Here is a 17,310-nt window from a genome sequence, read left to right as displayed (position 1 = left end):
AAGTTCGACAAAACAAAAATAAATCTAACAGTCCAACAAAGAAAGAAAAGGCCAACTAACAACTGAAAAGGCCCCATCCCGTGGCCAGCCCCTCACGCGAATCCCAGCCTTACAAAAAAATAAAGACAAAAGAGAGCCCGTCCAGAAGCATGGATCCTATGTGGGCTGCTCGCACGAAATGCTAAAAAACGTCTTAAACGGCAAAGAAATCTAACGGATGGTTCGATCGACTGAGACTTCGTAAAAAATCAGTCGACTGATTTTTAGCCCAACCGTAATAAAAATGTTTACTCTGCAAGTGCAGAGCATCATTAGTAACTCTCTTGGGTTGTTTATTCAGGACAGAATGTGTGAAGCGCATAATTACTCAACAAATGAAATGTCCCCAAATTACAATGTTTCACTAGCATTCTTTAGACAGAAACATAGTGGTACACAGACATACATAAATTGGCGTGCGTACGTGCATGCAGGGTTCAAGTACAAACATAACAGACTTAGTCTATAGCTGCCCAGAAGATGCATAAGACTTCTTATTACCAGCAAATCATCTACCATGTCTTAAGCACAACTTGGAGTTAGCTGAGGTCCTCGCCATTGCCATCGTCAGTCTGATCGCCATCATCGTCGTCAGTTTGATCCTCCTTTTTCTTGTCACCGTCACCGTTTCCGTCAGCCTCCTCCTCCTGCTCCTCATCCTCAATGTCAGCCTCCTCTTCATCCTCCTCCTCCTCATCCTCATTGTTAGCCTCCTCTTCATCCTCCTCCTCCTCCTCCTCTTCATTGTCAGCCTCCTCCTTGTCAGTCTCCTCCTCGGGGTCTATCGAGAAGGGGCTGTCTGTCGAGAAAGTGCTCACCATGCTACTAGTGTCTTCATCCTCCACCACGTTATCTGTGATGTTTAGTGTTACAATCCCTGCAGGTAGCACACAGTATAGAGACCAAAATTAATTCGCAAGTCCACTCAAAGATAAGAAAATTGCACCTAGAGATAACAAACACGACGCGCCGTACGTACACTCATCGTCCCAAGAGGTAGGTTGCACGTTCTCAAGCCGCCGGTTTTCCAGCTCTTCTGCATGGTAGAAAGATTTGTATGCACATCAAATGCATTGTTAAGCTCTCCTAATATGAAAATTGTGTAATCAAGAAAAATATATTGACACGATTTGTGTCTAGCAAGTCCAAACATTTTTTTAGGAACTAGTGAATAGAGAAGATCAAATCGTTTCCTATATACGAGGCCATGCATTATCGGACACAAATAGCATATTAATTCTCGTCAACTACAAAGTGAGCTTGGAACGTGAATAACTCAAATAAGTTTGTTTTTCTGGTTCTTCAAAAAGAAAACGTCCAAAAAACATAAATCAAGATTGTACACATGACCAAGTATTATATTTAGTCTTTAAATCTGTGCAAAGTTATGCATTCCATGGCCATATGGGAAAAGAAAGAGGGAATCAAAGTACAAAATGCTGCTATTCAGCCACTCTATCTTGTCTTTCTTGTGAAGAGAACACAAACTTATCAAGCATGTTTCCTTACGAAGAATTGCAGGCACGTAGTTATGCAAGAAACTTAATCAAAGAAGAAATATCTCACTTACCAGCGGTCAGCACACGTTTCTTGCTCTTTTTCTTGCCTTGATTGTTTCCACCGGATGAACCGCCACTATCCATTTTGTTCTTCTTCTCTTGGCTTTCTTCCCTCTTCAACTTTAGTGTTGTAATGTATGTGCAGTGCGGAGTCCCCATTCTCTATCCTTTTATAAGAGGCTGATATAGCACACATGGGCTAAGGTTAATTCAGTGCAGTGCACACAACATGCACACATAAAAGTTGATACGCACAGGTCATGAAATATTTTCTATTCAGTCCCGCACATGAAAAACTGTAAAATAGTACACGTCAATCATGCAGCCCAGGCACATGTAGTCTTCACTGCATCATAGTACAGTTTACTAGTGGGCACCTCACAGGCCCACCCAAAACCCTTTCCCTCTCTGCACCCTTTCCTGCCCGAAGCGGTCAGTGCCGCATTCATGCTGGTCCAGACCGGACGTGACCTCTCACTGGAGCCGGAATTAAAACGTGTGTGTCGGCCGAGAGCCTTGCCCGGCAACTCTTCAACGAATTGCCGAAGCTAAAAACATTTCCCCCTTTTTCATTCTAGCAACGGATTCTGATTTGATGTACATATACAAGCACTATGTTGAGTCGTCCGATGAGGAGGAGAACTCGGATGAGACGGCGATGATGCAGACGGTCCTTGAAGACGCGAGCGTGTGGAGGAGCATGTTCTCAATTTCAAGGGCTCGATTAAGGGTTATCGAGTGCTCAACCGCAACAAGGCACACGGTTGACACTGCTGGACGACTACTTTGCCCCAGATTCACTCTTCGCTGACCATTTTCGCCGGTGTTTTCGGATGCGCAAGACTGTCTTCGATCGTTTGTACCATTGGGTCCGGTCCTATGATGACTACTTCATCTTGAAGAAAGACGCGGTGGGAACGGCTGGCTTCTTTAGTTTACCAGAAGTGCACGGATGCTTGCATATGGCACGGCCGCTGATTCGTGGGACGAGTACCTACGGATGTCTGAGAGCACACGCGGAGATACCATGGCCAGGTTTGCAACTACCATGGTCGAGGTGTTCGGACCTCAGTATCTGATATAACCAACTATGGCAGAGACCGAGAGGCTCTTGGCAATCTCAGAAGCAAGAGGGTGGCCAGGTTTGCTTGGTTCTCTTGATTGTATGCATTGGAAATGGAAGAACTACCCGAAGACTTTATAAGGGCGATATCGGGGTCATGTTAAGAAGCCCACCATCATTCTTGAAACAGTTGCATCACATGATCTTTGGATTTGAGACGCTTTCTTTGGCATACCCGGTCTCACAATGACATCAATGTGCTACATCGATCACCGTTGTTTGCGATGCTGGTGAAGGAAAATCTCCACCTTGCTACTATAATGTCAGTGGACATGAGTACAATATAGGCTACTATCTAGTTGATGGTATCTATCCTCCGTGGGCTACCTTTGTCAGCACCATCTCTAACCCAGTTGGCCAGAAAAATGCTCACTTTGCCCAAAGACAAGAAACAACGAAAAAGAATGTTGAGAGGGGATTTGGAGTTCTGTAGGCCCGTTTTGCAGTTGTTCGTGGACCTGCTAAACAATGGGATCCGGAGACCTTGTGGGGGATGATGACATGTTATGTGATCATCCGCAACATTATCGTGGAGGATGAGGGTGAGGATGCTGCCGCAGCTCTAGAATTTGAGAACATGGGTGATCCTATCAAACTTTCAGACCAGAATCCGGCCACATTTGAAGAGTTTATTCAAATGCATCAACAAATTAAACATCGACCAACTCATGAGTAGCTGAAGAAAGATCTGATTGAGTATGGTGGGCGGTTAAAGGGGACAACAATGTTGTGATGTAATATTTAAACTTTTTAAAATTTGAACTAGTGCTGCATGCGGCTATTTGAACGTTTGCACTCTATGTATGCGGCTATTTGATCGTGCGGACTTAAAAAAATGAGAGAGACCAAATGTATGCGGCTATAGTTGGATGACGATCTCCAGCATCCATGTCCGCGGACTAGTGCCCCTGTCCGCGGAACGGATGCGGGAGAAAATTTGCGGATGGCCGTTGGAGATGCACTTAGCTTCTTCTTCTTCTTCTTCTTCTTCTTCTTCTTCTTCTTCTTCTTCTTCTCTTTTTTCTTTTGGAATGTTTTTTCTTCTTCTCAAAGCTAGGTTTAGTGTTGTATATAGGTGTTGTGCGCAGTCTCCAATCTCTCCCCTTTTACACGAGGCATGGTCTATACACACATGACTACGGCTACTTCCGTGCCATGCGCACATCAATGTTTTAAATAGCCGGCTATGGCTCCGCTATAGCTCGGCTATAGCCTTTTCAGCAGGGTGCCGCTAAATTGTTGTCTTCACAAATAGCCCGCTATATCCCGCTATAGCCCGTTATAACTCCGTTGTAGCTGTTTTTGGAGGCCCGCCGCTATTTTTCATAGCCCGCTATTTAAAACATTGGCGCACATGCATGCACACATAAGAATTGATATGCACACATCATGAAATATTCTGTATCCAGCCCCGCACATGAAAAACTATAGCATATATAGTACACGTCAATCATGCATTCAAGCAGACGGTCTTCCTTGCATCATACTAGAGTTTACCAAGTACTGCCTCCATCACAAAATAAGTGTCACAATGAATTGTGTGAATCTGAATGTATGCTACCTGTGCAAATTTGCATCTATAGTATTGGGTTCTTCAAAATATAATAATGACATTTTAGTTTAAATGGTATTTTGTTTTCGTGAAGCATCACACGGATTAGGTGGTCACTGTTACAAAAAGATTGTTGTAAATATTGGTTAGTTCGCGAGCGGTCAAAGATACACTGACATGGCAACCACAGTCGGCCTTTTCTCCCCTCAATTGGTTTTGACCTTATTTGATCGAATAAACAAGTTTATGGCCTAAAATGGCCACCTCCTAAGTTATTGGTCTAATGTGTACAATTAGTTTAAGTTAATAAACTAATGAATCACTTCACTCTCTTCAAAACATAATATTGACATTTTAATTTAACTGCTATTTGTTTTCCTGCAGAACCACACGATGCACTCTACTAAGAAGTAGGAACATATTGGGGAGAACCAGGGTACGTGAGACTTGATATGTATGCGTCATGAAATGTTCAGATGTAGAGAAGATAGTAGAAGTCTTGCATACACAGGACAGTTGTCTTAATTTCTCTTTGGTTTTCAGCATGTGGTAAGAAGAACTTCTATGCCGACATGTGTGACAACAAACTATCTTAAAAAGCATACCAAATGGTATTTAATTGATATCATAGTTTTCACTTCAAAAAAATCAAAGGTAGTTTCTTAAATTATTTTTTTCCAAGGGTGATGCCTCAAAAACACTAATCTCGTGTCAATTAAACTAGACGATTAGCATCTCATGATGCAAGAGATAGTGCGAGCGGAGTATGCCTAATTAACACTCTTAAATATTAATCTCCTTGATGTGGTAACACACAACAGAGCTAATGATTGATGCTATGCATTTGTACTGTAAACATAATTAAAGATGATGTTCATTCAACAAACCATTTTCTCTTTGTTTGAGGTAAAGAAGTGATTTCATTCATTCAGCTATATCGAAACAATTCATAGTATGAGGCAAGCAAATCTTGGTGGGACATGCCCGTGCCAGAATGATAGTCCTACCTAAATCTTGAAATGTACAAACGAAGTTCTTCAAACTCCATTTTTCTCACGGTAGCTGAAAAATGATAATTGAGATGACTTAAAAAGAATAATACTTTACAAAAGTGAATCAACAATGTTGCATCAACATTTTTATAGTAAACTTTATATTTTTGAAAATTGTTTTTTATCAAATATTAAATACAGTGATTTCTATATGGTTGTAATGTAATTACTGGAACAATAAAATTTAACATACTTATTATAACAACAATTATATTTGAATCATTTTTCATAATTACATAAGTTATATAGTGTATACGTGTGCGTTGTGTTGTGTTGTGTTGTGTGTGTGTGTGTGTGTGTGTGTGTGTGTGTGTTCATTTATATTTAAAAACATTGATCATGTTGGATATCTCTAAAATGTAGGTCTAATTAATATCTTAATGGTGGTTTTCTTGGGTATTTTTAGGTACATATAATTATAGAAACTTCTACTTTATAAATCAAATCATGGGGAAATGTTTCTTGCAATGTGGGTTCAGTAAGAAAGTGATAATATCTGCATTGGCCCTATTAGATATCACCACTTATATTAATCACCGATGAACATGAAAATGCTTGCGATTTGTACTTCTCATAAACAAGATTTGATGGTTTGATATGCTCATCGAGAATTATCTTGGTTTCGTCTGGTGTTTACAAGAATTCTTGCTAGTTTCTAGGATAAAATTATTCAAGAAATTATATATAAAATCTAGTTAGTAGGATCTAGTACAACATGTACGATATTTATCGGCGGGAGATAGGCAATAAACGATATTGGTCTGTGATGTAGACTTCTCTGCTAACCAAGATTTTTTTTTATATATTCACTAGTATTTTGGACATAATGTATAATAGTAATAATATTTATGTCCTCCCTTCGTCTCTCCTCTAAGGAAAGGAGGCTAGGGTTTTTCCCTCTTGTCGGCAGAGCCGTCGACCTACCACGTCTCCTGTGACCTCAGGGCCATGAGTGCACGATGGAACTCGGCCCTTGCCGGCGGGAGGGATCTGTTTTTAGGTGCTTCTTCAAGCTTTCATAGGGTTTGTGTCCTGCTCCGGAAGACATGGCGGTGGCGCCTTCTTGAAGAGGGAATAAGGTTCTCCTCACCTAAGCCACGTCCTAATGGTGCGTCTAGCATCGTCGGAGGGCATGTGGAAATATGTCCCATGGATCTCTCGGGATTCGATCGGTGGTTATCTTTTGGTGGATCTGCTCCGATCCAGTCTTTGTTTGTCTTTGTTCATGTGTCTTCAGATTGGATCCTTCTGATCTAAACTTCTCTTCATTGGCGGCGGTTGCTGTTCTGATGCGTTGGTCCTATATGGGGTCTTAGCACGATGACTTCCTGACTATCTATTACAACAAGTTGTGTCCGGCTCTGGCGAGGGAGGGGCGATGACGGCGACGCGTCTTTGGCTCACTTCAGTGCTTGTAGTCGTCGCTAGGTGGTTTGCAAATTAGGATGTAATTTTTATTATTTCTAGTGTTCGCTGTACTGCCATGATTGAAGATGAATAGATTGAAAGTTTCCCACACAAAAAAGATGTACTCCCTCCGTTCCTCAATATAATAGTACTCCCTCCGTTCCTCAATATAAGTCTTTTTAGAGTTTACAATATAGATTACATACGAATGTATGACATATTTTAGAGTATAGATCCACTAATGTTTCTCCGTATGTAGTCCATATTGAAATCTTTAAAAAACTTATATTTAGGAAACGGAGGGAGTGTTTGGATTACAGTTGTAACATAGTATTTGAGGCTCTCCTGTTCTTGATCACGTGACAGTGGCCCTGTCCTCTATGTACCAGGATGGTAAAAGTAACTTCCTCTAGATGCTCATTAGTAAACTTTTCTCTTTTACTTAGGTAACATGCGTTGCCAGTACATAAACATGGTCTTGGGGATTGCTACTTATGGCCACCGTGACACTGTTCCACCCAGTGGCTTATCTTAATCACGCAAGAATGTGTGTTGAGACTTGAGAGATCACACTCTCCTCATTTTTCTTTCGGACAAACACACTCTCCTCTTTACCATCCTTGTTAACCCTTTGACTTGGAACTTCGGGACATATCTTTTGTTGATATTTTTCCTCGAAAAAAATTATATTTTCTGAAAAGTCCATAAACAGCAACAAGGCCGTGACACTACATTAATTGTCTATAGTACAGAAAAATAATTTAAACTTGTGACAAAACTATACAATTATGATATAAACGTAGGATGAAACAAAAAAACATTGTAGATAAATACGAGCCAAAAATTTACAGTTTTTTCATTGTCCACCGTAATAGTAGTCAGCTTATAGAAGAGGTCCATGCCGCCCTCGTCATAAGGGTTTCCCAAGCCCACCCAAGCAGGATCCGCGTCGCATCAAGGCAACTATGGGTCTATGGCCAATGGAAGTGCAAAGCCCTCTGGAACTTTTTCTTTGAAAAGGAGGATAACCCACATCGAGCAATACACACATCTATATATTATTAATAATGCAAAATCCATCAGCCGAGCAACATCAACCCAGAAAAAAAGCAAAGGGAAAACTCAAGGCCGCTTGCCTCGCTATAGTAACTCCTTTAGATAGCCACTAACCCTATGATACAAGGCAAAATAAAAATATACAACTCCTAGGCTACGCCTGCAAGAAGGATTCACCGCACGTGAGCTGCTGACGACGAGTCCAACCCAAGGTTGAACTCCGGATTCTCATCCCAAAGCCAAACTTCAATCCACCACCTTCAGCAAGGAGACGACACAAATGCACATTGATGTAGCCTGGTCAAAGATTTTCTGTTTCCACCGGAGTGCATACACTTGTCGTTGAAGCCGTCTCTACTATCATCCCTCATCCAGCCACCGACTCCTTGATAACCAGATACCTCTGGAGAAGACACCGGAAGACAAAGACGTCCCATACCGCTTGCCTCCGGCCACTATCACACCACTTTCAATCCAACAACAATAGGCTAAACATGACACCTCCGCCAAAGCCACCATGCAACACCTGCCGATAGCATGCACGATTGACGCCTCTGCATGACATGTCGTGCGTAGCATCTACCGGCAGCTTCAGTTGTTGGCGACAGGAATTGCTCGCGTCTCTTTTAGATACGCATGCGCCCCTGCCGAACCGCATCACACCCGATCTGTTGATGGAGGAGACGTCTCATTCCCCCACCAGCCTTGGCCATCACCACCTCGAGATCCAGCTATAGAGTCGTCCACACAATCATCGAGATCGCCGCCTTCGAGAAGAGGGGCCACCGCCAGGAATCCGAGTGCTAGCAGCGAGCACCCGGAGCCGCGCCGGCAGCTGTCATCGCCCATAACAACGACAGTTGCCGCCGCGTCTGCCATCCATCGCTCGAACCCCCCTCCCCCTCGGCCCCGCAAACCCCTCTGGGAACTTGTTGAGGTTGAGAATACCAAGGTCAATGGGTCTTGCGTGCTGCTGATGCCTGAGGCCGTGCTGTATTTTTCCCGCTCCATTAGGCCTAGTTTGGTAGCGAGGCCAACAAAACCAGGGCAGCATACCCCAGTCGGGGGATTTTCTCCGGACAGATGAGATGCCCTTCCATCACCCGGGAGATTTCCCTAATCAGTGTTACCTCATTTGGTGGCTAGAGAACGGGGCGCCACGCGCCAGATCGCTAGGTGGAAGTCGATCGTGGGAGAGAGAGCGGAGGCGTGGGTTTCCTGCCCGATCTCTCAAGTCGTGGATTGATCTCCCTGGGAAACAAGATGGATCGGGACAGAAAATCCCCAGGCGATGAGCAACCAAATGACCCGTTGGTTTTCCACGGGCTGATTCGTCGCGTGGGTCACGAGCCCTAGATTTTATCGAGGATAGCGGGGGGATCCGACAATGCTACACGTACAAACAGTTTACAGGCTTTTACAGGGTGGGTTAGTTTTTATTGGCCAACAGGGGACGGCCCACCCCCCCTAAAAATCAGGGGGAGAGAGGTTTGTGATTGGTTGTTAGATAGAAACAGTTTACAGGCTTTTACAAATCTTTGTATGTCTAGCATTTTTGGGATCCTGCGTAACCAAATGAGGCCTTAGATTTGTGGTCCTTTTGTCTCTAGTTCTCTCTACTGCACTGAACTCTATTGTTGTGGTTGTATTTTTCACGCGTAGCAAGAGCTTCGATAGCTATCTCGGTTGAGCGATTAATGTAAAGGGGTTGTCCCTGTTGGAAAAAGGAAAAGCTAGTTCGTTTTTTTGGAAATCAGCCAGTCTATTGGGATCAAATAGTTTGTTGAACACAGACACACTATATCGCAATAACTAATAAAAAGGGTCTGACTAGGCATCAGTCGATTGAGACTTGATGAAGTCTCAGTCGGCTGACGTCATGTGGGCGTTTTTTTAGCAAATCATGCATGTGGGCATGGGGCCGTACGTCGGCTAGGAATTAGTGCTGCTTTTACTCTTTTCTTGCTATACGCCATTGTTTATTCCTCATAGGCTAGGAATCAGCATGTTTTCCTTTCATTCTTCCCTTCGGCATAGCAGTACTACACCTTCTATTTCGGCCCATTTTCCTATCATTTTATATATATTAATTTTTGTTACATTTTTTAATGTTATTTTTATTGTTAATATAAAATGAAAATAAAAATAAAAATAAAAAACCAATCCACATAAATTGCAGTTGCAGGCGGGTTGCGACACATGCAGTTGCAACTCTAATGATGGACATGCAACTGGCGGACATCCCTCCCCCTCCAGTTGCAGTCGCGTTGTACCACTTGCAGTTGTTGGTGGGTTGCGACACGTGCAGTTGCAACTCTAGTGATGGACATGCAACCAGCCGACATCTCTCCCCTTCAGTTGTAGTCGCGTTGTACGCCTTGTAGTTGCAGGCATATGCGATTTGTGCAGTTGCAACTCTAGTGATGGACATGCAACTGGATGACATCCCTCCCCTCCAGTTGTAGTCGCATTGTCCCCACTGCAGTTCAGGCGGATTGTGACGTCGACACATGCGACTACAACTCTAATGATGGACATGCAACTGGCCGACATCCCTTCCCTCCAATTTCAGTCGCGTTGTACCACTAGCAGTTGCAGGCGGGGTGCGACAAGTGCAGTTGCAACTCTAGTGATGGACATGCAATTGAACATCAATTCTCCCCTTCAGTTGCAGCCGCATTGTACCCCTTGCAGTTGCAGACGTGCCGTGACACATGCAGTTGCAGGTTGCGTTATGGGCATTCACACACCTCAAGGTACATACACAGTAAGACATGCGACGGAATGTGTGCTCAGAACAGCAAAAATAAAATAGAGAAAAAAAGAAAAATAATTTTTTTTAAAAAGGAAAAAATGTGAAGAAGAAAATATAACTAAAAATAAATGATACAAAAGCACAAAAACACATGTAGAAAAATGAATATAAGAAGGAAAAACAAACATATACAAAAGGGTAAATGAAAAAAGTTGGACAAAACAAAAATAAATCTAACAGTCCAACAAAGAAAGAAAAGGCCAACTAACAACTGAAAAGGCCCCATCCCGTGGCCAGCCCCTCACGCGAATCCCAGCCTTACAAAAAAATAAAGACAAAAGAGAGCCCGTCCAGAAGCATGGATCCTATGTGGGCTGCTCGCACGAAATGCTAAAAAACGTCTTAAACGGCAAAGAAATCTAACGGATGGTTCGATCGACTGAGACTTCGTAAAAAATCAGTCAACTGATTTTTAGCCCAACCGTAATAAAAATGTTTACTCTGCAAGTGCAGATCATCATTATTAACTCTCTTGGGTTGTTTATTCAGGACAGAATGTGTGAAGCGCATAATTACTCAACAAATGAAATGTCCCCAAATTACAATGTTTCACTAGCATTCTTTAGACAGAAACATAGTGGTACACAGACATACATAAATTGGCATGCTTACGTGCATGCAGGGTTCAAGTACAAACATAACAGACTTAGTCTATAGCTGCCCAGAAGATGCATAAGACTTCTTATTACCAGCAAATCATCTACCATGTCTTAAGCACAACTTGGAGTTAGCTGAGGTCCTCGCCATTGCCATCGTCAGTCTGATCGCCATCATCGTCGTCAGTCTGATCCTCCTTTTTCTTGTCACCGTCACCGTTTCCGTCAGCCTCCTCCTCCTGCTCCTCATCCTCATTGTCAGCCTCCTCTTCATCCTCCTCCTCCTCATCCTCATTGTCAGCCTCCTCTTCATCCTCCTCCTCCTCCTCCTCTTCATTGTCAGCCTCCTCCTTGCCAGTCTCCTCCTCGGGGTCTATCGAGAAGGGGCTGTCTGTCGAGAAAGTGCTCACCATGCTACTAGTGTCTTCATCCTCCACCACGTTATCTGTGATGTTCAGTGTTACAATCCCTGCAGGTAGCACACAGTATAGAGACCAAAATTAATTCGCAAGTCCACTCAAAGATAAGAAAATTGCACCTAGAGATAACAAACACGACGCGCCGTACGTACACTCATCGTCCCAAGAGGTAGGTTGCACGTTCTCAAGCCGCCGGTTTTCCAGCTCTTCTGCATGGTAGAAAGATTTGTATGCACATCAAATGCATTGTTAAGCTCTCCTAATATGAAAATTGTGTAATCAAGAAAAATATATTGACACGATTTGTGTCTAGCAAGTCCAAACATTTTTTTAGGAACTAGTGAATAGAGAAGATCAAATCGTTTCCTATATACGAGGCCATGCATTATCAGACACAAATAGCATATTAATTCTCGTCAACTACAAAGTGAGCTTGGAACGTGAATAACTCAAATAAGTTTGTTTTTCCGGTTCTTCAAAAATAAAACGTCCAAAAAACATAAATCAAGATTGTACACATGACCAAGTATTATATTTAGTCTTTAAATCTGTGCAAAGTTATGCATTCCATGGCCATATGGGAAAAGAAAGAGGGAATCAAAGTACAAAATGCTGCTATTCAGCCACTCTATCTTGTCTTTCTTGTGAAGAGAACACAAACTTATCAAGCATGTTTCCTCACGAAGAATTGCAGGCACGTAGTTATGCAAGTTACTTAATCAAAGAAGAAATATCTCACTTACCAGCGGTCAGCACACGTTTCTTGCTCTTTTTCTTGCCTTGATTGTTTCCACCGGATGAACCGCCACTGTCCATTTTGTTCTTCTTCTCTTGGCTTTCTTCCCTCTTCAACTTTAGTGTTGTAATGTATGTGCAGTGCGGAGTCCCCATTCTCTATCCTTTTATAAGAGGCTGATATAGCACACATGGGCTACGGTTAATTCAGTGCAGTGCACACAACATGCACACATAAAAGTTGATACGCACAGGTCATGAAATATTTTCTATTCAGTCCCGCACATGAAAAACTGTAAAATAGTACACGTCAATCATGCAGCCCAGGCACATGTAGTCTTCACTGCATCATAGTACAGTTTACTAGTGGGCACCTCACAGGCCCACCCAAAACCCTTTCCCTCGCTGCACCCTTTCCTGCTCGAAGCGGTCAGTGCCGCATTCATGCCGGTCCAGACCGGACGCGACCTCTCACTGGAGCCGGAATTAAAACGTGTTTGTCGGCCGAGAGCCTTGCCCGACAATTGTTTGATGAATTGCCGAAGCTAAAAACATTTCCCCCTTTTTAGTTCTAGCAATGGATTCTGAGTTGAAGTACATATACAAGCACTATGTTGAGTCATTCGACGAGGAGGAGAACTCGGATGAGACGGCAATGATGCAGGCGGTCCTTGAAGACGCGAGCGTGTGGAGGAGCATGTTCTCAATCTCAAGGGCTCGATTAAGGGTCATCGAGTGCTCAACCGCAACAAGGCACACTGTTGACAGTGCTGGACGACTACTTTGCCCCGGATTCACTCTTCACTGACCATTTTCGCCGGTGTTTTAGGATGTGCAAGACTGTCTTAGATCGTTTGTACTGTTGCATCCGGTCCTATGATGACTACTTCATCTTGAAGAAAGACGCCGGGGGAACGGTTGGCTTCTTTAGTTTACCAGAAGTGCACGGATGCTTGCATATGGCACGCCGCTGATTCGTGGGACGAGTACCTACGGATGTCTGAGAGCACACGCGGAGATACCATGGTCAGGTTTGCAACTGTCGTGGTCGAGGTGTTCGGACCTCAGTACTTGAGATAACCAACTATGGCAGAGACTGAGAGGCTCTTGGCAATCTCAGAAGAAAGAGGGTGGCCAGGTTTGCTTGGTTCTCTTGACTGTATGCATTGGAAATGGAACAATTGCCCGAAGACTTTATAAGGGCAATATTAGGGTCATGTTAAGAAGCCCACCATCATTCTTGAAACAGTTGCATCACATGATCTTTAGATTTGAGATGCTTTCTTTGGCATACCCGGTCTCACAATGACATCAATGTGCTACATCGATCACCGTTGTTTGCGAGGCTGGTGAAGGAAAAGCTCCTCCTTGCTACTATAATGTCAATGGACATGAGTACACCATAGGCTACTATCTGGTCGACGGTATCTATCCTCCATGGGCTACCTTTGTCAGCACCATCTCTAACCCAATTGGCTAGAAAAATGCTCACTTTGCCCAAAGACAAGAAACAACAAAAAAGAATGTTGAGAGGGGATTTAGAGTTCTGTAGGCCCGTTTTGCAGTTGTTCGTTGACCTGCTAAACAATGGGATCCAGAGACCTTGTGGGAGGTGATGACATGTTATGTGATCATCCGCAACATGATCGTGGAGGATGAGGGTGAGGATGCTGCCGCAGCTCTAGAATTTGAGAACATGAGTGATCCTATCGAATTTTCAGACCAGAATCCAGCCATATTTGAAGAGTTTATTCAAATGCGTCAACAAATTCAACATCGACCAACTCATGAATAGCTGAAGAAAGATCTGATTGAGTATCAGTGGCCGGTTAAAGGGGACAACAATGTTGGGATGTAATATTTAAACTTCTTAAAATTTGAACTAGTGTTGCATGCGGCTATTTGAACGTTTGCACTCTATGTATGCGGCTATTTGATCGTGCGGACTTAAAAAAATGAGGAAGACCAGATGTATGCGGCTACAGTTGGATGGCGGTCTCCAGCATCCATGTCCGCGGACTGGCCCCCCTGTTCGCGGACGGATGCGGAAGAAAAAATTTGCGGATGGCCGTTGGAGATGCACTTAGCTTCTTCTTCTTCTTCTCTTTTTTCTTTTGGAATATTTTTTTTCTTCTCAAAGCTAGGTTTAGTGTTGTCAAGGCCAGGCCCATAGTTGTGCAAACTGTGCAGCCCGCACAGGGCCCATAAAATTGAGGGGCCCCAAATTTTTATGCAGGCCTATCCTTGGCGATGTCGCTAAAAAAAGAATCCTGGGCGCTAGCCCGCATGGTGTTGGGCCGCTGCCGCGTCCAGGTGAGTCAAGGCTCGATCGGAAATGGGATCGATTATCTCAAAAAGAAAAAAAAAAGGAAACGAGATCGATCTCCAAAGGTCTGAATCCAACGTGCATACATGCTCAGGCCCCTTCGCTTCGCTACAGCCAACATGAAACGGGATCGTCGGATCAGAAACGGGATTGGCAGTCCGCGACGGGCGGCACGGCGAGTCGGCGACAGTTCCTCTCCTCTCGTCAAAACAAAATCGGCATCCAGACTCCAGAGCGCCAGCGACGGGCTACACGGGACAGTTCCTCTCAGCCAAAACAGGTAGCCTGCCGCTGAGCGCAGGTTAGTGCTAGAACCCGATGATTCGTCCGACTTTTTGTCCATAGCATCAGCCGTTTGAGTGATCATGCATGTTTGTTAGACCATTACGTGTGAATAATCAATAAATCGACGACCATACAATGGAAGATATGTACGGCTGTACTGTAGCTACCCAGATGAGTTTGCTCAGTTCTGGTGATCCAAGACTTTGTATAGGTTTCAAAACGTAGATGATCTAGAAGATTATGACTTCAGTAGGAAGGTTAAGGCAAAAATTCACAGTTACGGAAGGTTAAGGCAAAAATTCACAGTTACGGTTTGTAAAATCCTCCTTCCTGATTAACTTCGGCTCCTACTCCTACTCCTAATTTCTAATTAATTTTTGGCAAGAAGTGTTAGAGATCAGTTCTTGCCTCCTCGGTTAAATATCACACTATAGTAGTTCAACCAGACAGGACACGGGAGTAGGTGAGCTAGATGGTTCGTCTAATTGCCAAATATTGAGGCATAGCCTCTAACAGAGTAAGACACTATGTCATATACACTATAATTTCTCGCTAGCTAGTTCATTTATTCTAGTGAGATGTTTTTTGAATGAAAAAATATCTAGTGACATAGGGCCCCATTTTTTAATTTCGCACAGGGCCCCAGAATTTGGCGGCCCGGCCCTGAGTGTTGTATATAGGTGTTGTGCGCAGTCTCCAATCTCTCCCCTTTTACAAGAGGTGTGGTCTATACACACATGACTGCGGCTACTTCCGTGCCGTGCGCACATGCATGCACACATAAGAATTGATATGCACACATCATGAAATATTCTGTATCCAGTCCCGCACATGAAAAACTGTAGCATATATAGTACACGTCAATCATGCATTCAAGCAGACGGTCTTCCTTGCATCATACTAGAGTTTACCAAGTACTGCCTCCATCCCAAAATAAGTGTCACAATGAATTGTGTGAATATGAATGTATGCTACCTGTGCAAAGTTGCATCTATAGTATTGGGCTCTTCAAAATATAATAATGACATTTTAGTTTAAATGGTATTTTGTTTTCGTGAAGCACCACACGGATTAGGTGGTCACTGTTGCAAAAAGATTGTTGTAAATATTGGTTAGTTCGCGAGCGGTCAAAGATACACTGACATGGCAACCACAGTCGGCCTTTTCTCCCCTCGGTCGGTTTTGACCTTATTTGATCGAATAAACAAGTTTATGGCCTAAAATGGCCACCTCCTAAGTTATTAGTCTAATGTGTACAATTAGTTTAAGTTAATAAACTAATGAATCACTTCACTCTCTTCAAAACATAATATTGACATTTTAATTTAACTGTTATTTTGTTTTCCTGCAGAACCATGCGATGTACTCTACTAAGAAGTAGAGTCATGTTGGGGAGAACCAGGGTACGTGAGACTTGATACGTATGCGTCATGAAATGTTCAGAAGTAGAGAAGATAGTAGAAAAGTCTTGCATACAAAGGACAGTTGTCTTAATTTCTCTTTGGTTTTCAGCATGTGGTAAGAAGTACTTATGTGCCGACGTGTGTGACAACAAACTATCTTGGAGAGCATATCAAATGGTATTTAATTGATATCATAGTTTTCACTTAAAAAAATCAAAGGTAGTTTATTAAATTATTATTTTTCCAAGGGTGATGCCTCAAAAACACTAATCTCGTGTCAATTAAACTAGACGATTAGCATCTCATGATGCAAGAGATAGTGCGAGCGGAGTATGCCTAGTTAACACTCTGAAATATTAATCTCCTTGATGTGGTAACACACAACAGAGCTACTGATTGATGCTCTGCATTTGCACTGTAAACATAATCAAAGACGGTGTTCATTCAACAAACCATTTTCTCTTTGTTTGAGGTAAAGAAGTGATTTCATTCATTCAACTATATCGAAACAATTCATAGTACGAGGCAAGCAAATCCTGGTGGGACATACCTGTGCTAGAATGATAGTCCTAGCTAAATCTTGAAATGTACAAGCGAAAGGTCTTCAAACTCCATTTTTCTCACGGTAGCTGAAAAATGATAATTGGGATGACTTAACAACAATAATATTGTTACAAAAGTGGATCAACAATGTTGCATCAACATTTTTTATACTAAACTTTACATTTTTGAAAATTGTTTTTATTAAATATTAAATACAGTGATTTTTATATGGTTGTAATGTGATTACTGGAATACTAAATTTAACATACTCCCTCTGTCCCAAAATATAAGAACGTTTTTGACACTAATATAGTGTAAAAAAACGTTCTTATATTTTGGGACGGAGGGAGTACTTATTATAACGACAATTATATTTGAATCATTTTTCAAAATTACATTA

The 17,310-nt window shown here is 42.7% G+C and overlaps 2 protein-coding genes across 2 annotated transcripts; both read right to left on the bottom strand.

The window, feature by feature from the left end:
* Positions 1-349: 349 nt before the first annotated feature.
* On the bottom strand, positions 350-1,731 carry LOC119305091 (acidic leucine-rich nuclear phosphoprotein 32 family member B-like). Its single transcript, XM_037581706.1, has 3 exons — positions 1,610-1,731; positions 1,019-1,075; positions 350-916 (listed from the first exon to the last, which is right to left on the bottom strand). Exons 1-3 carry the CDS (start codon positions 1,680-1,682, stop codon positions 579-581), a joined length of 468 nt encoding a protein of 155 aa, XP_037437603.1. The 5' UTR covers positions 1,683-1,731; the 3' UTR covers positions 350-578.
* Positions 1,732-11,103: 9,372 nt separating this feature from the next.
* On the bottom strand, positions 11,104-12,524 carry LOC119305090 (glutamic acid-rich protein-like). Its single transcript, XM_037581705.1, has 3 exons — positions 12,362-12,524; positions 11,771-11,827; positions 11,104-11,668 (listed from the first exon to the last, which is right to left on the bottom strand). The coding sequence occupies exons 1-3, from the start codon at positions 12,507-12,509 to the stop codon at positions 11,331-11,333; spliced, it is 543 nt and encodes a 180-aa protein (XP_037437602.1). The 5' UTR covers positions 12,510-12,524; the 3' UTR covers positions 11,104-11,330.
* Between the last annotated feature and the right edge of the window lie 4,786 nt (positions 12,525-17,310).

Source organism: Triticum dicoccoides, chromosome 5B (genome assembly GCF_002162155.2).
Source record: "Triticum dicoccoides isolate Atlit2015 ecotype Zavitan chromosome 5B, WEW_v2.0, whole genome shotgun sequence".
Lineage (NCBI taxonomy): Eukaryota > Viridiplantae > Streptophyta > Magnoliopsida > Poales > Poaceae > Triticum > Triticum dicoccoides.
Note: the sequence above shows the minus strand (reverse complement) of the source record. Positions and strands in the feature narration are given on the sequence as shown.

Excerpts from the sequence above, each read along its gene's own strand:
- LOC119305091 (XM_037581706.1), bottom strand. The coding sequence starts at position 1,682 with ATGGATAGTGGCGGTTCATCCGGTGGAAACAATCAAGGCAAGAAAAAG. Across the intron at positions 1,076-1,609 it reads GAAACGTGTGCTGACCGCTG|AAGAGCTGGAAAACCGGCGG; the intron begins GTAAGTGAGATA and ends TCTACCATGCAG. Across the intron at positions 917-1,018 it reads TACCTCTTGGGACGATGAGT|GGATTGTAACACTAAACATC; the intron begins GTACGTACGGCG and ends TGCTACCTGCAG.
- LOC119305090 (XM_037581705.1), bottom strand. The coding sequence starts at position 12,509 with ATGGGGACTCCGCACTGCACATACATTACAACACTAAAGTTGAAGAGG. Across the intron at positions 11,828-12,361 it reads GAAACGTGTGCTGACCGCTG|AAGAGCTGGAAAACCGGCGG; the intron begins GTAAGTGAGATA and ends TCTACCATGCAG. Across the intron at positions 11,669-11,770 it reads TACCTCTTGGGACGATGAGT|GGATTGTAACACTGAACATC; the intron begins GTACGTACGGCG and ends TGCTACCTGCAG.